At 38.7% G+C, this 15886-nt stretch overlaps 1 protein-coding gene across 34 annotated transcripts in view; it reads right to left on the bottom strand.

Annotated features, from left to right (window-relative positions):
• The window catches only part of UAP1 (UDP-N-acetylglucosamine pyrophosphorylase 1), a 38666-nt gene that overhangs the window by 17598 nt on the left and 5182 nt on the right, over window positions 1-15886 (bottom strand). For all 34 annotated transcript variants that reach the window (XM_031001645.3, XM_031001640.3, XM_063693390.1 and 31 more), the window contains 3 exons: window positions 5449-5653; window positions 2840-3015; window positions 987-1159 (listed from right to left, as the gene is read on the bottom strand). In XM_031001645.3, the coding sequence (XP_030857505.1) occupies window positions 987-1159; window positions 2840-3015; window positions 5449-5653 (554 nt within the window). The remainder of the gene's footprint in view (window positions 1-986; window positions 1160-2839; window positions 3016-5448; window positions 5654-15886) is intronic.

Below are 15886 nucleotides of genomic sequence, written 5' to 3' on the forward strand. Positions count from 1 at the left end.
CTGACCTACTCTATTTTCATTAATCTGTCATTCTATTCTGGTTCCAGTATCACACTCTTTTAATTTACAATTCCTTTTAATGCTTGATAGATGGTCTTCGGCCCCCTTTCCTCCCTTATCTTCATCCTTTTTCAACATTTTCCTGGCCACCTTTACATGTTTATTCTAAACTTTGCAATCATTCTGTCAAGTGTCCCCAAAATAGTCTCACTGAGATTTTGACTGGGCTTTTATTATACTGTTTTTGATGAGAATGGATACCTATACAGACTTCTAGTAATGTTTATATCAGTATTTTTAAGTCTTCCAAAGTGTTTTTAAAGGTTTGTATGTTTGCTGTCTATTTTATTTCTAGCTATAATACATATATTTTTTGCTACCATAAACACATGCCATCACGTATACAACTAAAAACGTGTTGAAAAGTACAATGCCAAGAACAGACCCATTACATATCATTACAAACCTCCCTCCAACTTAGTATCATTCTGTGTGTGGTCATTCAAGCAGTTATTCATCTCTTTAATTGTCCTTATGCCCAACTTGCATATTTCTATCTTATTCGAAAGAACATCATAAGATACCTTGTCACCTGACTTAGGAAGTCTAAATCTGTTATTTCTACCACATTTTCCTTACCTACTCCAATAACTTTGTCACAGGAAAAAAGTTGGGTTAATCTGATTGAACACAATTTGATATTAATGAATCCAACCCAGGTCTAGTGATGACCACTTTCCCAAGTACTTACAAATCCTCCTCACATAGTTTAAACTCTTACCTGTGATAAGTATACAACATTACATCTAGAATCGAGTCTTGCCAATTTAAGAAAAAAAGTGGGTGTGGGACCGTTTAGTTACTTTAGAGAGATAAATGGTTCTAAAATATTCAAATCACCCTAATAAACTTGGTTTGACTTCTGGAACGCATACATGACAGAGCAAGACCATCAAAAGCCTCACCATAGTTGAGAAAGGCATTACCTTTGCTCCACAGTCTGCTCCTTTCTGAATGCAAAATCCAATGAACCGTGGGTCTGCCACTTTTACTAATATGTTGTCAACACAATAGACATGAATGCTCCAAATGCCTCTTTGCTCCATATCCTCCACAATATTCTGAGCTGCAAGTGCCCGATAAAGACCACCATTCCCATCTGGAAAACAAAATAGCCCATTAGTAGCATATCAAAATCCATCATAAAGGTAACACAAAGATTGTTTCCAAACTAGGGTTAAGATCCCTAAAAAACAAAATTCACTTCACAAAGGCAAGAAAACTGAATATCCATAAGGAAGGAATCAGGTGTCAAAAAAATTGAACTATAGGATTTTGAAGGTTACTTAGCATTAACTATCCAGAGAATAACACTATCAATGTAAGATCAGGCAACCCCAAAAACCGTATCTTTCTTTTTAACTCAGCCCCTTTTAGTAATATATTGTATGATATAAAATCCTTTATCAGGCAATGATTATTTCATAACATTTCAAGTTCCATTAACATTTGTATGATTCAAGTTAGCTCTGTATTTATAACCCCAACGCTGACAATTTCACCCATCTCAAAAATATGTAAGTATTTTGTATCAAATCATTTGTTAAAAAAACAGATTGATATGAAGGCCTAAGGTGATTTAAACCAGATATAAATAAAGCCTCTTCTTTCTCCATCTATTTATAATGCTGCTTTAATGTACTTTGTCCAATAACAACCTTAACCATAGCTTAAGTGATGAAAAATTAGACAACTTCACAAAATACAGCTAAGAATAGTAACTCTTCCATTAACCAAAAGAATTAAGATGAAATAAAAGCCTACATCTAGAGAGCACCGTTAATACTATTAATTTCTTTTCAGCCTTTCCTCCAAGTACAGATTCTCATAAATATAAATCTGTTAGTAGGTCTATTTTTATAGACTGAGGTTGTACTCAGGGTCACTGAATGTGGCTACACAGGCAATACACTGTCCAATTCTAGTGGGTCCCATTAACAAACCATGATGTGTATGCACTACCTGGAATTGTGCAAAGCAGTGGCCCTAATCATAGACTGTATGCAGTTTTTCATTTTGCATTCTCTTACTTAGCTTGCTGAAATAATGTTTAGCATTTAATGCCACCAATTATTTTAATGCTATTTAAGAATTAATGCTATTTTTAAACTATAATTTAGCCTCTCATTTATTAAATAGCATATGGTTTCCAAGTTTTCACTATAATAAACAATGTAGCCATGAACATTGCAGTATACATAAAATATTTGCTATATGGCTGGGCGGGGTAATTCCAGCCTGTAATTCCAGCACTTTGGGAGGCCAAGGCAGGTACATCATTTGAGGTCAGGAGTTTGAGACCAGCCTAGCCAACATGGCGAAACCCCTTCTCTACAAAAAAATACAAAAACTTATCTGGGCATGGTGGCACGTGCCTGTAATCCCAGCTACTCAGGAGGCTGAGGCAGGAGAATCACTTGAACCCAGTAGGCAGAGGTTGCAGTGAGCCGAGATTGCGCCACTGCACTCCAGCCTGGGCAACAGAGTGAGACTCTGTCTCAAAAATTTTAAAAAATAAAAAATAAAATACTTGTTATAGAGAAAGAATACCCTGAATGCTCCTCAAATTGCTCCATAGAGCAGACACCCACAACAAGCATAAAAGTGTATCCATTACACCAACGGGCATTTTCATCTTTTTAAATCATTTCCAAGCTGCAAAAAACACATATATATTAATGTTTAAATATCCAAATCACCATGTTAAAAAGAAAATCAACATTTGATGATTTATGTTGTTATCCTTTCTAGTCACCATTAAATAAGGATGATTACAAACCTGGAGCCATAGAAACTTTGTTCTTCTCTTCCAAAATAATTTTCCCATCAAAACTCATGGCGGGGAGCATTCCTTGCTGAAAAAAGATTACATTCTCTTTTTTTAAACCAAAGTACTTGTGCTTGGTGAAGAACTCCTTTGTAGATTCCATTGTTCTGCCACTGGTCATTATATACCTTACAAGAGAAAATCAGATCTTCTAAGCAACCATGCTAGGTGGACTAGGGCAAAATAAAGTTTCGTCTATTTCCTAAGCTAAAGATATCTTTGAAAGCACTTGCTTATTATTTTGACTTCCTTCATATTTTTCCTGGGTAAGACACATTCATTAGCTGTTACCCAAGGGGAACTTCTTTCAGTAATTTCATCAACTCTTACGTATGAAATAAATCTACTTACAATATTAAACATACTAAACATACCTCCTTCAAGAGAACCTATAAAATGGCTTAAGTAAACATTTTAGAACTCTGTGAAAGTGTATTTTAAATTTGAAATGCCTATTCTGAATAAACAGGAAGAAAAGGGTAACTGCAATACAGTTTAATGATCTCTTGGGGTTCTTTTTATTGAAATCTGAAATGCAGTCTGGGCTCTGCTAACCCTCCATTTAAAAATCATAAAAGTATAATTATACTTTCTGTTGTCACAAAAATCCAACCCATGCTAGTGTGGCAAAAAAGAAAAAAATTATTTCTAAAACTATAATTAGTGACTGTGGTAGCTTTTGCCCTTACTAGAACGTAAACTACATATAAGAAGGGATTTTTGCCTGTTTGGGTTACTGATTTATCCTCAACACCTAGAAAAAGACACTCAATTAATATTTGTTAAATGAATAAACAAAATGGTATAATTTCATACCACAGGAGGTATCTGTCTGTTTAACAAATTATCCTGGATATTTTGAACTTTAGGTACAAAAGGTTTGGATATATTTAGAAGATGACAGAAGAAGTGGCTAAACTTCTCTGCATAAGAACAGAAATTCTGAGTTGTGAAGAGATGGAAGAAAGAGAGAGAAGAAAATTCAACATGATAGTAGGAGGCCAGGGCTGTAAGTAGAATGTTGGCCACTTAGAACACAGATGTTCCTCCAAATTCCCCACAGGAATCAAGATGAACAAAACAGTTCACAGCAGGCCAGTACTCGTGGTGAGAAGAGCTAGAAGAGCTACAAAAATTACAAAAAGCAGTTTTTTAAAGGCATCAGAGAGCTTCAGAGGCAAAATAGATTGGAACTATAAGTCCAGAGACAGAATCTTTCAAAAGGGAACTGAGGCTATACAGCTGCCTTGTCCTGAGGGCACCTGCTGACTTGGGGTACAGGCTAGTGGTGAATATGGCTTGGACCAAAGGCTGCTGCTCCGGGACAGAAACTAGTAGAGCTTTTGTTGATCACATGGGACTGAAATAACAAGATAGGGACTTGGGGGACCTCAAACACACAGCTGATTTTCCCCTCAAAACATGCTAACTTCCAAAACTGCTTGGGGAAAGAGATTAAAGAGCTGAACCAAAAACTTATGAAAAGCAGAGCAGGATCTTCTGTAATCTCTTGGTCCTTAGGAAACTAACACTGGCTGGACACAGTGGCTCACACCTGTAATCTCAGCATTTTGGGAAGTCAAGGGGGTCAGCCCACTTGAGCTCAGGAATTTGAGACCAGAACCCTGTCTCTACAAAAAAAAACAAAAAAAATAGCAGGGCACGGTGGCTCATGCCTGTAATCTCAGCACTTTGAGATGCTGAGACGGGCAGATCACAAGGTCAGGAGTTCAAGACCAGCTTGACCAACATGGTGAAACTCCATCTCTACTAAAAATACAAAAATTAGCCAGGTGTGGTGGTGTGTGCCTGTAATGCCAGCTACTCAGGAGGCTGAGGCAGGAGAACCGCTTGAACCCGGGAGGCAGGGGTTGCAGTGGGCCGAAATCGCGCCACTACACTCCAGCCTGGGGACAGAGCAAGACTCCCTCTCAAAAAGAAAAAAAAATTAGCCAGGCATGGTGTCAGGTGCCTGTATTCCCAGCTACTGGGGAGGCTGAGGTAGGAGGATGGCTTGAGACCAGAAGGCAAAGGTGACGGTCAGCTAAGACTGCACTACTGCACTCCAGCCTGGGTGACTGAGACAGACCCTGTCTCAAAAAAAAAAGGGAAGGAACTAACACTGACCAAGGTGGAGCCCCTGAGAACCTGAGAATACAGCATACTAGTAGAGGCTGAGGACATAAGTATGGCCCATAGCACAGAAGTCAATGCAGCTTTCACCTGGTGTGTATGCGGAAGAGGCGCATGGGTGTGGGAGAGCTAAATAACCTGGTACCTGAAAATATGAGTTTCTAGATGCAGAGAGCTCACTGAGTACTTTAAGGTACTCAGTCAGGAATGTAAAAGTTGGCGGTGAGTATATATTGCTTATTAAGTCAATAGTGGTCATCTATCAAGCAATAATATATAGCACTTTTAACATATATAGTAAATTATACCTCCCAAGAAAATCAACAGTAACAAGAAATATGTCTGTGAGTGCATAAAGTATATATGCATTTTGAATATTATAAAACAATATATGTTCAGACACACTCCAATAATGAGACGTATCTTACCATGGAATAATGCATTTGTTGCCATAATATTTTTCAGCAACCTGCTGTAGCTTCAGGATACGCTCTGCTTGAATCTGAAAAAGTGTCTTACGGGATGGCAAACCAACATCATACATCCCCTTAGGATATGCAACGCCAAGTCTTGTCCCCTGCCCACCAGCTAGAAGAAGAACTGCTACTTTATTCTGAGAAATCTGGAAAAGTCCTAGAAAAGAAAACACTTGTATCACAAAACCTCTACAATTCAACACTTTAGTATTAAATATACATAGGTAGCAGCAAAGACTCATCAAAAAGGCAGTAAGGCTATACAGCTGCCTTGTCCTGAGGCCATTTGCTGATTTGGGGTACAGGCTAGTGGTGGAGAATCTGGCTTGGACCAAAGCCTGCTTCCTGCTTTTATTGATCACACGGGACTGAAATAACAAGATAGGGGCTTATCAACGTAAGGCACAGAGAACACAGAATCTACATAGAATCGTGGATGACTACCTTGCTAATAAAAACATTTCTATTATTAAAACAATTAAATTTATATAACCCAACCGAACACCAAACAATGAACGATGCATTTTAATGAACTAAATATTTTTTGCTGATAATGTCAGGAGGTAAGAACCGAGAGATATAATAAATGTTTCACAAAAATTTGATGACTAATTGATGTGGCAAGTCAAAAAAAAGACAGAATAAAGAAAATACCAAAGTTTCAGGATGAATGATGACACTATCAAACTACCTCCAGCCTATAATAAATAATCAATGAGCATGCAAATATAGCAGGTAAGCTACATAAAGAAAATAAATCTTCAGTTAGGAAAGTAGTAAAGTATAATGGGTGAGAACTCAGGCTCTGAAGTTAGGATTTCTGGTTTGAAACCCAACTCAACAGAATGCGCTTGGGGTATCACCTGCAAAGGGCATCAGAAGTCTTTGTAGGATGATGGAAATGTGCTTATGTTGATTGGGATGGTAGTTACATGAGTATACATTTGTTAAAACATAAAATTGGCTGGACAGTGGCTCACTCCAGCACTTTGGGAGGCCGCAGCAGGTGGATCACCTGAGGTCAAGAGTTTGAGAGCAGTCTGGCCAACATAGCGAAACCTGTCTCTACTAAAAATACAAAAATTAGCCGGGCATGGTGGCACACACCTGTAGGCTGAAACAGGAGAACTGCTTGAACCCAGAAGGCGGAGGTTGCAGTGAGCCGAGATAGCGCCACTGCACTCCAGCCTGGGTGACAGAGCGAGACTCAAAAAAAAAAAAAACAAAATACAAAAACATAAAACTACGAGACAGGCAGATCACATGAAGCCAGGAGTTCCAGACCAGACCAGGCTGGCCAACATGGCGAAACCCCGTCTCTACTAAAAATACAAAAATTAGCCAGGCATGGTGGTGCATGCCTGTAATCCCAGCTACTCAGGAGGCTGAGGCATGAGAATTGCTTGAACCTAGGAGGCAGAGGTTGCAGTGAGCTAAGACTGCACCACTGCACTCCAGCCTGGGTGACAGTAAAACTCTTTCTCAAAAACAAAACAAAATCAAAAGGTACAACTAATGCATTTTATTATATGTAAATATATATTAATTTATTAAAACGCCTTTTGTAGGCTGGGCACAGTGGCTCACGCCTGTAATCCCAGCACTTTGGAAGGCCAAGGTGGGAGGATTACCTGAGGTCAGGAGTTCAAGACCAGCCTGACCAACATGGCGAAACCCCATCTCTACTAAAAATACAAAAATTAGCCAGGCACGGTGGCAAGCACCTGTAATCCCAGCTACTCAGGAGGCTGAGGCAGGAGAATCACTTGGACCCGGGAGGCGGAGGTTGCCGTGAGCTGAGATCGTGCCACTGCACTCTAGCCTGGGCAACACAGTGGGACTCTGTCTCAAAAATAAATAAATAAATAAAATGCCTTTTTAAAAAATGGGCCATCTATATACCAGCTAAGAAGAATGTAAGACTCAGACTATCTTCATTACTGATTTATTTCTTTGGTCTGGAAGCCTGTCAATTTTTGCCAGTTGAATATTCAGCAATAAGTAGTCATCAAGCATAATGTTTGAATAAAAATGTTATTCTTCAAACCAAAATAAATTCAAGATGATTTGAGATCCAAATGCAAATAAATATAACTATAAAAGCTACAAAAGAGCTCTCAGTCTGAATTAAAAAAAAAAAATCTTGCCATAATCCATTCCTAAGACCCATCTTATTATTCAAAAGTGGATAGTCTCAGTACCATAAGGCAGAGTAGCTTGTGAGAAGAGGCTATGTGGAAATTGGGTCTCTGGCAAGCTAGAAAAACTATAAAATTAAAGCCATGGTAAACAGTTTCGTTCTTGTTTTCTGAGTTTCATACTTTCATTAGAATTCTTAGAAATTCTGTGAACAAACCTGGCCACTGGCCACAATTATAGGCTAAGCCAGACGACACAGTCAGTGATGGCAACTATCAATTATTATTTTAAAATCCTTAGGTAATGTGGGTTTATTTCATTTACCAACTTTGTGCTTTATTTGTTTTTGACATATTGGGTTTTCTTAAAGCTAATACACTAGTAGGTCAACAACATAAAGAAAAATAAACCCGGCCAGGTGCAGTGGCTCACACCTGTAATCTCAACACTTTGGAAGGCCAAGGTGGGTAAATCACCTGAGGTCAGGAGTTCAAGATCCAGCCTGGCCAACATGGTGAAACCCCGTCTCTACTAAAAATACAAAAATTAGCTGGGTGTGATGGTGCATGCCTGTAATCCCAGCTGCTCAGGAGGCTGTGAGGCAGATGAATTGCTTGAACCCAGGAGGCAGAGGCTGCAGTGAGCTGAGATCGTGCCACTGCACTCCAGCTTGGGCAACAGAGTGAGACTCCGTCTCAAAAGAAAAAAAAAAAAAAGAAAAAAAAATAACCCCATTATAAATTTAGAGCCAGTTCTGACTCTATTTTTCCTTTATTAGTAAGTATAGTCCAAGAATATTATTCAGCAATCATTCCAGCTATTTCTTCTTCTTTTTTTCTTTTTTTTTTTTTTGAGACAGAGTCTCACACTGTCACCCAGGCTGGAGTGCAGTGGCACAACCTTGGCTTACTGCAACCTCTGCCTCCTGGGTTCAAGTGATCCTCCCACCTCAGTCTCCTATGCAGCTGAGACTACAGGTGCACACCAGCGCACTTAGCTAATTTTTGTATTTTTAGTAGAGACAGGGGTCTCACCGTGTTGCCCAGGCTGGTCTTGAACTCCTGGGCTCAAGTGATCTGCCCACCTCAGCCTCCCAAAGTGCTGGGATTACAGATATGAGCCACCCTGCCCAGCCTATTCCTGCTATTTTTTCAATTTAAAAACCCAACAGCACATTATGTATTTTCATAATTTTCACCTTTGATATGAAGCTGACCTTAGCTACCTGAGAGTTAAATCTTCTTTCTTCCTTCCCTAAAACCAGAACTGTCCTCATTAACCCCATAGCATTTAATTGTACCTCATCAGAGTTTGAAAATAAGAACATAAAATCAGGTGTACCAAAATAGAACCCAAAATAGTAACTATAATCTAAGAGGCAGTTACTATGTAATTTTCACCACTTTAGAGATAATGAACTCAGAGAAGTTAAGAGTCTCACCCAGGGTCACATAGCTAGTAAATGTGAATCAGGATTAGGACCTGACTCCACCAGGGCCTCTTCACCACCACACCACCCTGCCACCAGAGGTTGTGCTGCCTTTTTTTTTAGTCTGTCTTACCCACCATCCTAAATGAAAAAACTGTTGAGCAAGAAGAGCCAACATTCTCCAAAACTTCCCAAACACTGAAATTTTTAACAGCCATTCCGAGTTTGTATTTGCCTTAAGCAAGACCCATAACCACTATATAACAAAAACTGAGATGAAGAAATTTAAAGGGAACAGGGAACCTTTCAAGACATTTGAAAACTGTTTTATATTTGGTTATTCCCTGAATTATATCAAATAAACTATGGTTTCTAGGAAATAAATTTAATTCTGCTGTCACCTACAAAGCATTGTTTTAAAATACGAGTCCACAATCTCTTACCTAAACCCACGGGTCAGATTTGTTTCAGAACGCAGAACTCTTCAAAATTTATAAAAGGACTATAGTACATATATAAAATGCTATATTATAATTATATATGTCCCCAGCAGATATGAAACAGCACCCTATAATCACATTAAGTGGGACAAATAAAGTTGACAAATAGTCTCATGTCTATTCAGGTCAGGTTTTGTACCATTTTCGAAATGCAGATAAAGAACTCCTGTCTGGACACTTGCATACCATCAAAGGTGTTATAATAAAAAATATTTCTGAACATCTTCAAAAGAAGTGCCAAATACCTACATTTTGGACACAGAGATCTCTGTTCTTTTTATACAGTACATTTTCTTCATACGGCACATGTGTTTTAAGTTGTTTTACTCTTAACATGGTGCCAACCTTCTTCCTGACTTCTTACTTTCACTCTCAGTCCCAGGAAAGTTATTTTCCTCAGCTAACTGACCTGAAAAAGGTAAAAGCTACACTCCCAGAGCCAGCTCCATGTCTCAGCTCCTGCTCACCTGATGGCATTCAACATCAATTCAGTGCTTTCTATAGGTCTAACCAGGTATCAAAATAGCCCTGTATAAACTTTTCTCTTCCTTAGATGGGTTCCCTAAATTACTGCTTCATTCCTACTCTCCAGTTGTTTCACATTTAAAGTTTTGCTAACCAGCAGCTCACAGTGGCCTCATTCTTTATTCAGATAAATGGCATGTGTTTGTTTACTAAACTCCTGTTCGCTCTTTAGTGCTTCTTTCCATCTCCAAACCTGATAACCAGTCCAGTCACCAATTAACAGTGGCACTGAGATGATGCCAATCAGATGCACACTACCAGGTAGATATCCATTTACATCTCATCTCTATTTAACCACAACTATTATAATGAATTATAACACAATCCACATATATTTGCAATAAAAAGGCTTTTCATTAACTTCTTCCTGTTTACACATCTCACTTATGAGCAAACAGTGAAAAACGAGAAAAGGCAGCAGTTCCTGGAGAATCAAGGCCAGCTGTAATTCACAAATGAAATGCAGCTACAGCTGTTGTTCACAGTATCAAATTGTGTGTACACTGGCTGAAGTACTCAGTACTCATCTACTTCAGCTGTTACTACGATAAAGTTGCAATGTTTATCAAAAGTATGTAACACATAAATTAGTATCTGTCTTATGATGACAGATAAAATGCTGTTTTGAATTAAGTGGCCCAATAAAATTCAATAAGCTTTTTGGGACTGCTTTTGTCATAACATAAATTTTATATGGGCAGCACAGCACCTACCTGAAAAATGTTAACTAAATATAAATGTATTTAAACCCATGTGACAATTAGGAAATTATAAATTTCTATCCTAAAGCTACCTCTGCAGAAATACTGAAAAACACTGAAAAGTTCAACACTGTATCACCCTTTCTATCTCTCCATGATAAGACATAAGGGTTAATAATTTTCCTACACAAGGGAACTCAACACAGGCAAAACTGAAAATGAAATTTTAAAAAGCGGCCAGGTGCAGTGGCTCACACCTGTAATCCCAGCACTTGGGAGGCAGCTCACACCTGTAATCCCAGCACTTGGGAGGCCAAGGCAGGCAAATCACTCGAGGTCAGGAGTTCAAGACCAGCCGGGCTAACATGTTGAAACCCCCGTCTCTACTAAAAATACAAAAATTGGCTGGGTGTGGTGGCAGGCGCCTATAATCCCAGCTACTGGGGAGGCTGAGACAGGAGAATGGCTTGAACCCGGGAGGCAGAGGTTGCAGTGAGCCGAGATCATGCCATTGCACTCCAGCCTGGGCAACGGAGTGAGACTCTGTCTCAAAAACAAACAAACAAACAAACAAAAAAATCAGAAGTTGGAAAAAAAAAAAAAAAAACAGCCAGACTGACACATTTCTAGGGCTGGAGTATCTCTCTCCTTGGAGAGTCATGCATTGTGGGTCCAAGAGAATCTAAGCACTTTTTCTGATAACATTCACAAGAAACAGAGAGAAAAGTTTACAGTGGCCTGTCAGAGGTCAAATGCTTCCTGGATAACTTCCTACTTAGACTAGTTCCTCCTATACACTTTAACGAGGAAGATAGCACAGGTCCTTTTGAAGTAAAGCACTGTCAGAACTTTCATTTAAATTATCAGAACTCCAGGACGAGTGGAGTTGGGTAAACAGGCTACTCAACTGGTAGGAATAAAGGAAAGCTATCCAAGAAAGTTAGAGAGAATAATTTAAGTCTTTAATTTTTAATCACGTTATAGCTGAAACTACAATATTTCCCCAAAATAGTAAGCACAAAAAGCAGACTAACCAGGAAAAGCTCTATCTGAACCAGTTTTTGATAGCAGAGATTACATTAGATGAATTTCATTAGGTATAATAATGGCATGTGATTAGTAAGAAAACGCCCATATATTTAGACATAGATACCAAACTATATGAGGATAAAAATAACATGATGTTTGGGATTTGCCTTAAAATACTGCAGCAAAGGGGAAAAAAAAAGAGGGAGAGAGAAAGCAAAAGGAGCAAAACTTTCATAATTTTTAATCAAGGGGGCTTATGTGGGGGTTCACTATACTAAATTTGCCACTACATATTTGTTTCAAAATATCCTTGACATTTTTCATGATAAATTCTTGTGCAGGCTACAAAACTATACACAATCCCAATATATGCATATGTGTGTGTGTGAAAGAAAAGACTGTAAAATATTACTAGTGAGTATCTCTGTATGGTGGAATCACAGAGATTAGTATTTTTTCCTTTGTAATTTTTAGTATTTTCCAATTTCTCTAAAATAAGTATTTTTTTTTTTTTTTGAGACGGAGTCTCGCTCTGTCGACCAGGCTGGAGTACAGTGGCGCGATCTTGGCTCACTGCAAGCTCCGCCTCCTGGGTTTACACCATCCTCCTGCCTCAGCCTCCCGAGTAGCTGGGACTACAAGCACCTGCCACCACACCTGGCTAATTTTTTGTATTTTTAGTACAGACGGGGTTTCACCGTGTTAGCCAGGATGGTCTTGATCTCCTGACCTCATGATCCTCCTGCCTTGGCCTCCCAAAGTGCTGGGATTACAGGCATGAGCCACCATGCCCGGCTGTATTACTTTTAAAATAAAAAAAATCTATTAAAAACATCAGTACCCTAGATTTCAAAAAATGTAGAGGAGATAATGTTAAGAATGCATTTCTTCTAAATAATCCACTTACTTTACTATAGTGCTATATGGTAGAGAAGCGCCATTATGATTAATAGGAAAATGTCTCATAGGCAAAAAAGGCTAAGACTGAATACTAATTAGATATTATAATATAAAATTGGTAGCTCTGTGTTCAAATAAGCATGCATTTGTTTTAATAAAGAATGGGAATTTTTATCAAGCAAACAGGTTTTCAAAGTGTATCTTTACCAATACAGCATTCTCAAAGCTTATAATTACTTCTCTTTCAAGATCTCAGCTTTGTAAAATAAAGATTTTCTAGTTGCTCCTTTACATTCCATTTTCTACAACTGCCTAGAAAACTTCAAGAAATAAAGCAAGATCTCTCTTCAACAAGGAGTACAGTGGTCACTTATATTCGACCTTCAGAAATAAATAATTTTCCACTCTAGTTGTAAAAATGTCCATTATCATCCGAATAACCACCAGATACTTTGCAATTACTGGACAATGCTTTCATTCCCTCATTCTGAGGAGGTGGGGGTGTGGGGAAGTAAAAACTGTCCCTGATACAATTACCAGGATCTTCCTACTACCTGAAATACAATGCCATGATCTTCACAATGGCTTCTCTTCCCTTTGATAACTTACTGCAGAAACTTCATTTTGTTATGAATTTGCAGACACATGGTAGTTTCTGGCTAAGTGAAAAGGACATAATGTCAACATAAAGTCTCCTTCTCCACCCTTACTGTTTAAGCTACAGATAAATATCTTTCCTTTGACACTAAGCCAAAAGGAAGTTTGCAACGTGTTATGCTATACTTGGTTCTAATAGTTCCGGATTTTAGTTTACATGAAAAGTCATAAATGTAGACTAGCTCCACATAGTCCAACAAAAAGGCCATAAAGAAGACTCAAAATTATAGGATATCTTAATTGTGGCTTATGTTCCCCATTACACAAGGTCAAAGTTTTGACTTTCCATAAGAGTTACTACTAAGACTTCATCCCCTTAAAATCCCCAGGAAAAATATAGGCAACTGGGATACAGAGGGTAAAGAAAGGCCTGTGTGGCTTTTGGTTTGGAATAGTAGCCTTTCTGAAACCCACGGAAGAAGGGAAGGATTAGTGAATCCAAAGTAATAGAAGTCATGGTATCACTGAAACTCTTCATTCACAAGGACATACCTAGGCATCATTCTCTCACATCTTAGTCGCAGAGCCCTATCCTAAGTAAAAAGCTAGGTTAGCTACTACCAAGCATTTTACATCTGAAAAGCACCTCCTTGAAGAAGATCCAATTATTTTCAAACTGTTTTTAAACTTCTAAACTCTTTCAAATAAAACCTCATGTAAAGATCAAACACACAGAACAGAAAAAGGCAGAACTACTCATAGTAGAGGATAAAGGGGTTGGAGACCTACCAGTTTAGTATCTGCTCCCTCCCTCCCTATAAGAGGCAGCTTCCCCAACAGTGAAAACCCTTGGGTTCTTTGGAACACCCTTTGAAAATCAGTAAATTTGTCAGCCTGGAGAAAGACAGAGAGAGGTATACAGCAGGTTGATAATGCCAGTAATCTTTCTTTTTACAGGGGGTAAGGGGATGCCAAAGAGTGGAAAACAAAATAAAAATAGCCATGTTGTAAATATAGACTATAAGATTGTATGTATAGTATTACTACACATCTATGAAATCAAATATATATACAATCTGCCCGGGCACGGTGGCTCATACCTGTAATCGCAGTACTTGGAGAAGCCCAGGTGGGCGGATCACTTGAGGTCAGGAGTTCGAGACCAGTCTGGCCAACATGGTGAAACCCCATCTCTACTAAAAATACCAAAAACTTAGCCGGGCATGGTCGTACACACCTGTAATCCCAGCTACTCAGGAAGCTGAGGCAGGAGTATTGCTTAAGCCTAAGAGGCGAAGTTGCAGTGAGTGAGGATCACACCACTGCACTCCAGCCTGGGCAACAAAGTGAGGCTGTCTCAAAAAAAACCACAAAGAAACAAAAAAATATGTACACAATCAAGTACTGGGTGGTAATGTGAGCAAATAAAAATATAGCTTTGATGAGATTATGCGCAATCTGTTATTTCAATATTATTTTTGCAATAAAATAATATCTTTTAAAAAGTTAAGGAAAGTATTTGCCCAAGTTCTCATTCACAGTTGAGAAAATGAGGCCCAGATTTGACAAGGATCATGTACAAACACTGAGGGAATCAGCTACAATATTTAGTCAACATTTTACTTACAGAGGAGTAATAGATTATAAAAAACACAGCTTTCAACTCCACCAAAAGCTACAGTTGAGCTATTTTGCCATTCTCAAAAGCACAAATTAGTATTAGGTTAAGGGGACAGATTTTTTTACATGCTTTAGAATGAAAAGCATTGGGGCAATTCAACAAACACTTATTGATCAATTTATAACTATAAAACTCTTGTTCTAAATGCTACGTAACATGCAGAGACAACTAGTACATGGGCTGCTCTTCAAGAATTTACAATTTATTGTATCTTATGATAAGCTAGAATGAAATAAAAGCATGAACAACTAATTCTAACTTGGGACACAAAAGAAAAGGTCATAGATAAAATATTATGTGTGGTAAACCTTAATGAATGAGTGTAAGTTCCCCAACTGGCAGAACTACTGCACTGTACAACTCCAAGAAATGACCTTACAAGGTGACCTAGCTAGGTAGAGAAAGGGCAAAGGGCACATCAAGCTAAGGATAAACATGAGCAAAAGCAGAGAAGGCATGGTATCATGTTCAGGGAAAGGTGAATTATTTGGTTCAGCTAAAATGTTGATTGGAAATATGGGTTAGGGTCAGGTTAGGGCAGGTTTAAAGATTAAGCCAGCTGGGCTGGGTGCAGTGGCTCACACCTGTAACCCCAACACTTTGGGAGGCCAAGGCAGGCGAAATCACTTGAGGTCAGGAGTTCAAGACCACGCTGGCCAACATGGTGAAACCCTATCTATACTAAAAATAAAAAAATTAGCCAGGCATGGTAGTGCATGCCTATAATCCCAGCTACTTGGGAGGCTGAGGCAGGAGAATCACTTGAGCCCAGGAGGTGGAGGGTGCAGTAAGCAGAGATCGCCCCACTGCACTCCAGCCTGGGCAACAGAGTGAGACTCTGTCTTAAAAAAAAAAAAAAAATTAAGCCAGCTTAAACTTAAGTATTTAA

Source organism: Gorilla gorilla, chromosome 1 (genome assembly GCF_029281585.2).
Source record: "Gorilla gorilla gorilla isolate KB3781 chromosome 1, NHGRI_mGorGor1-v2.1_pri, whole genome shotgun sequence".
Lineage (NCBI taxonomy): Eukaryota > Metazoa > Chordata > Mammalia > Primates > Hominidae > Gorilla > Gorilla gorilla.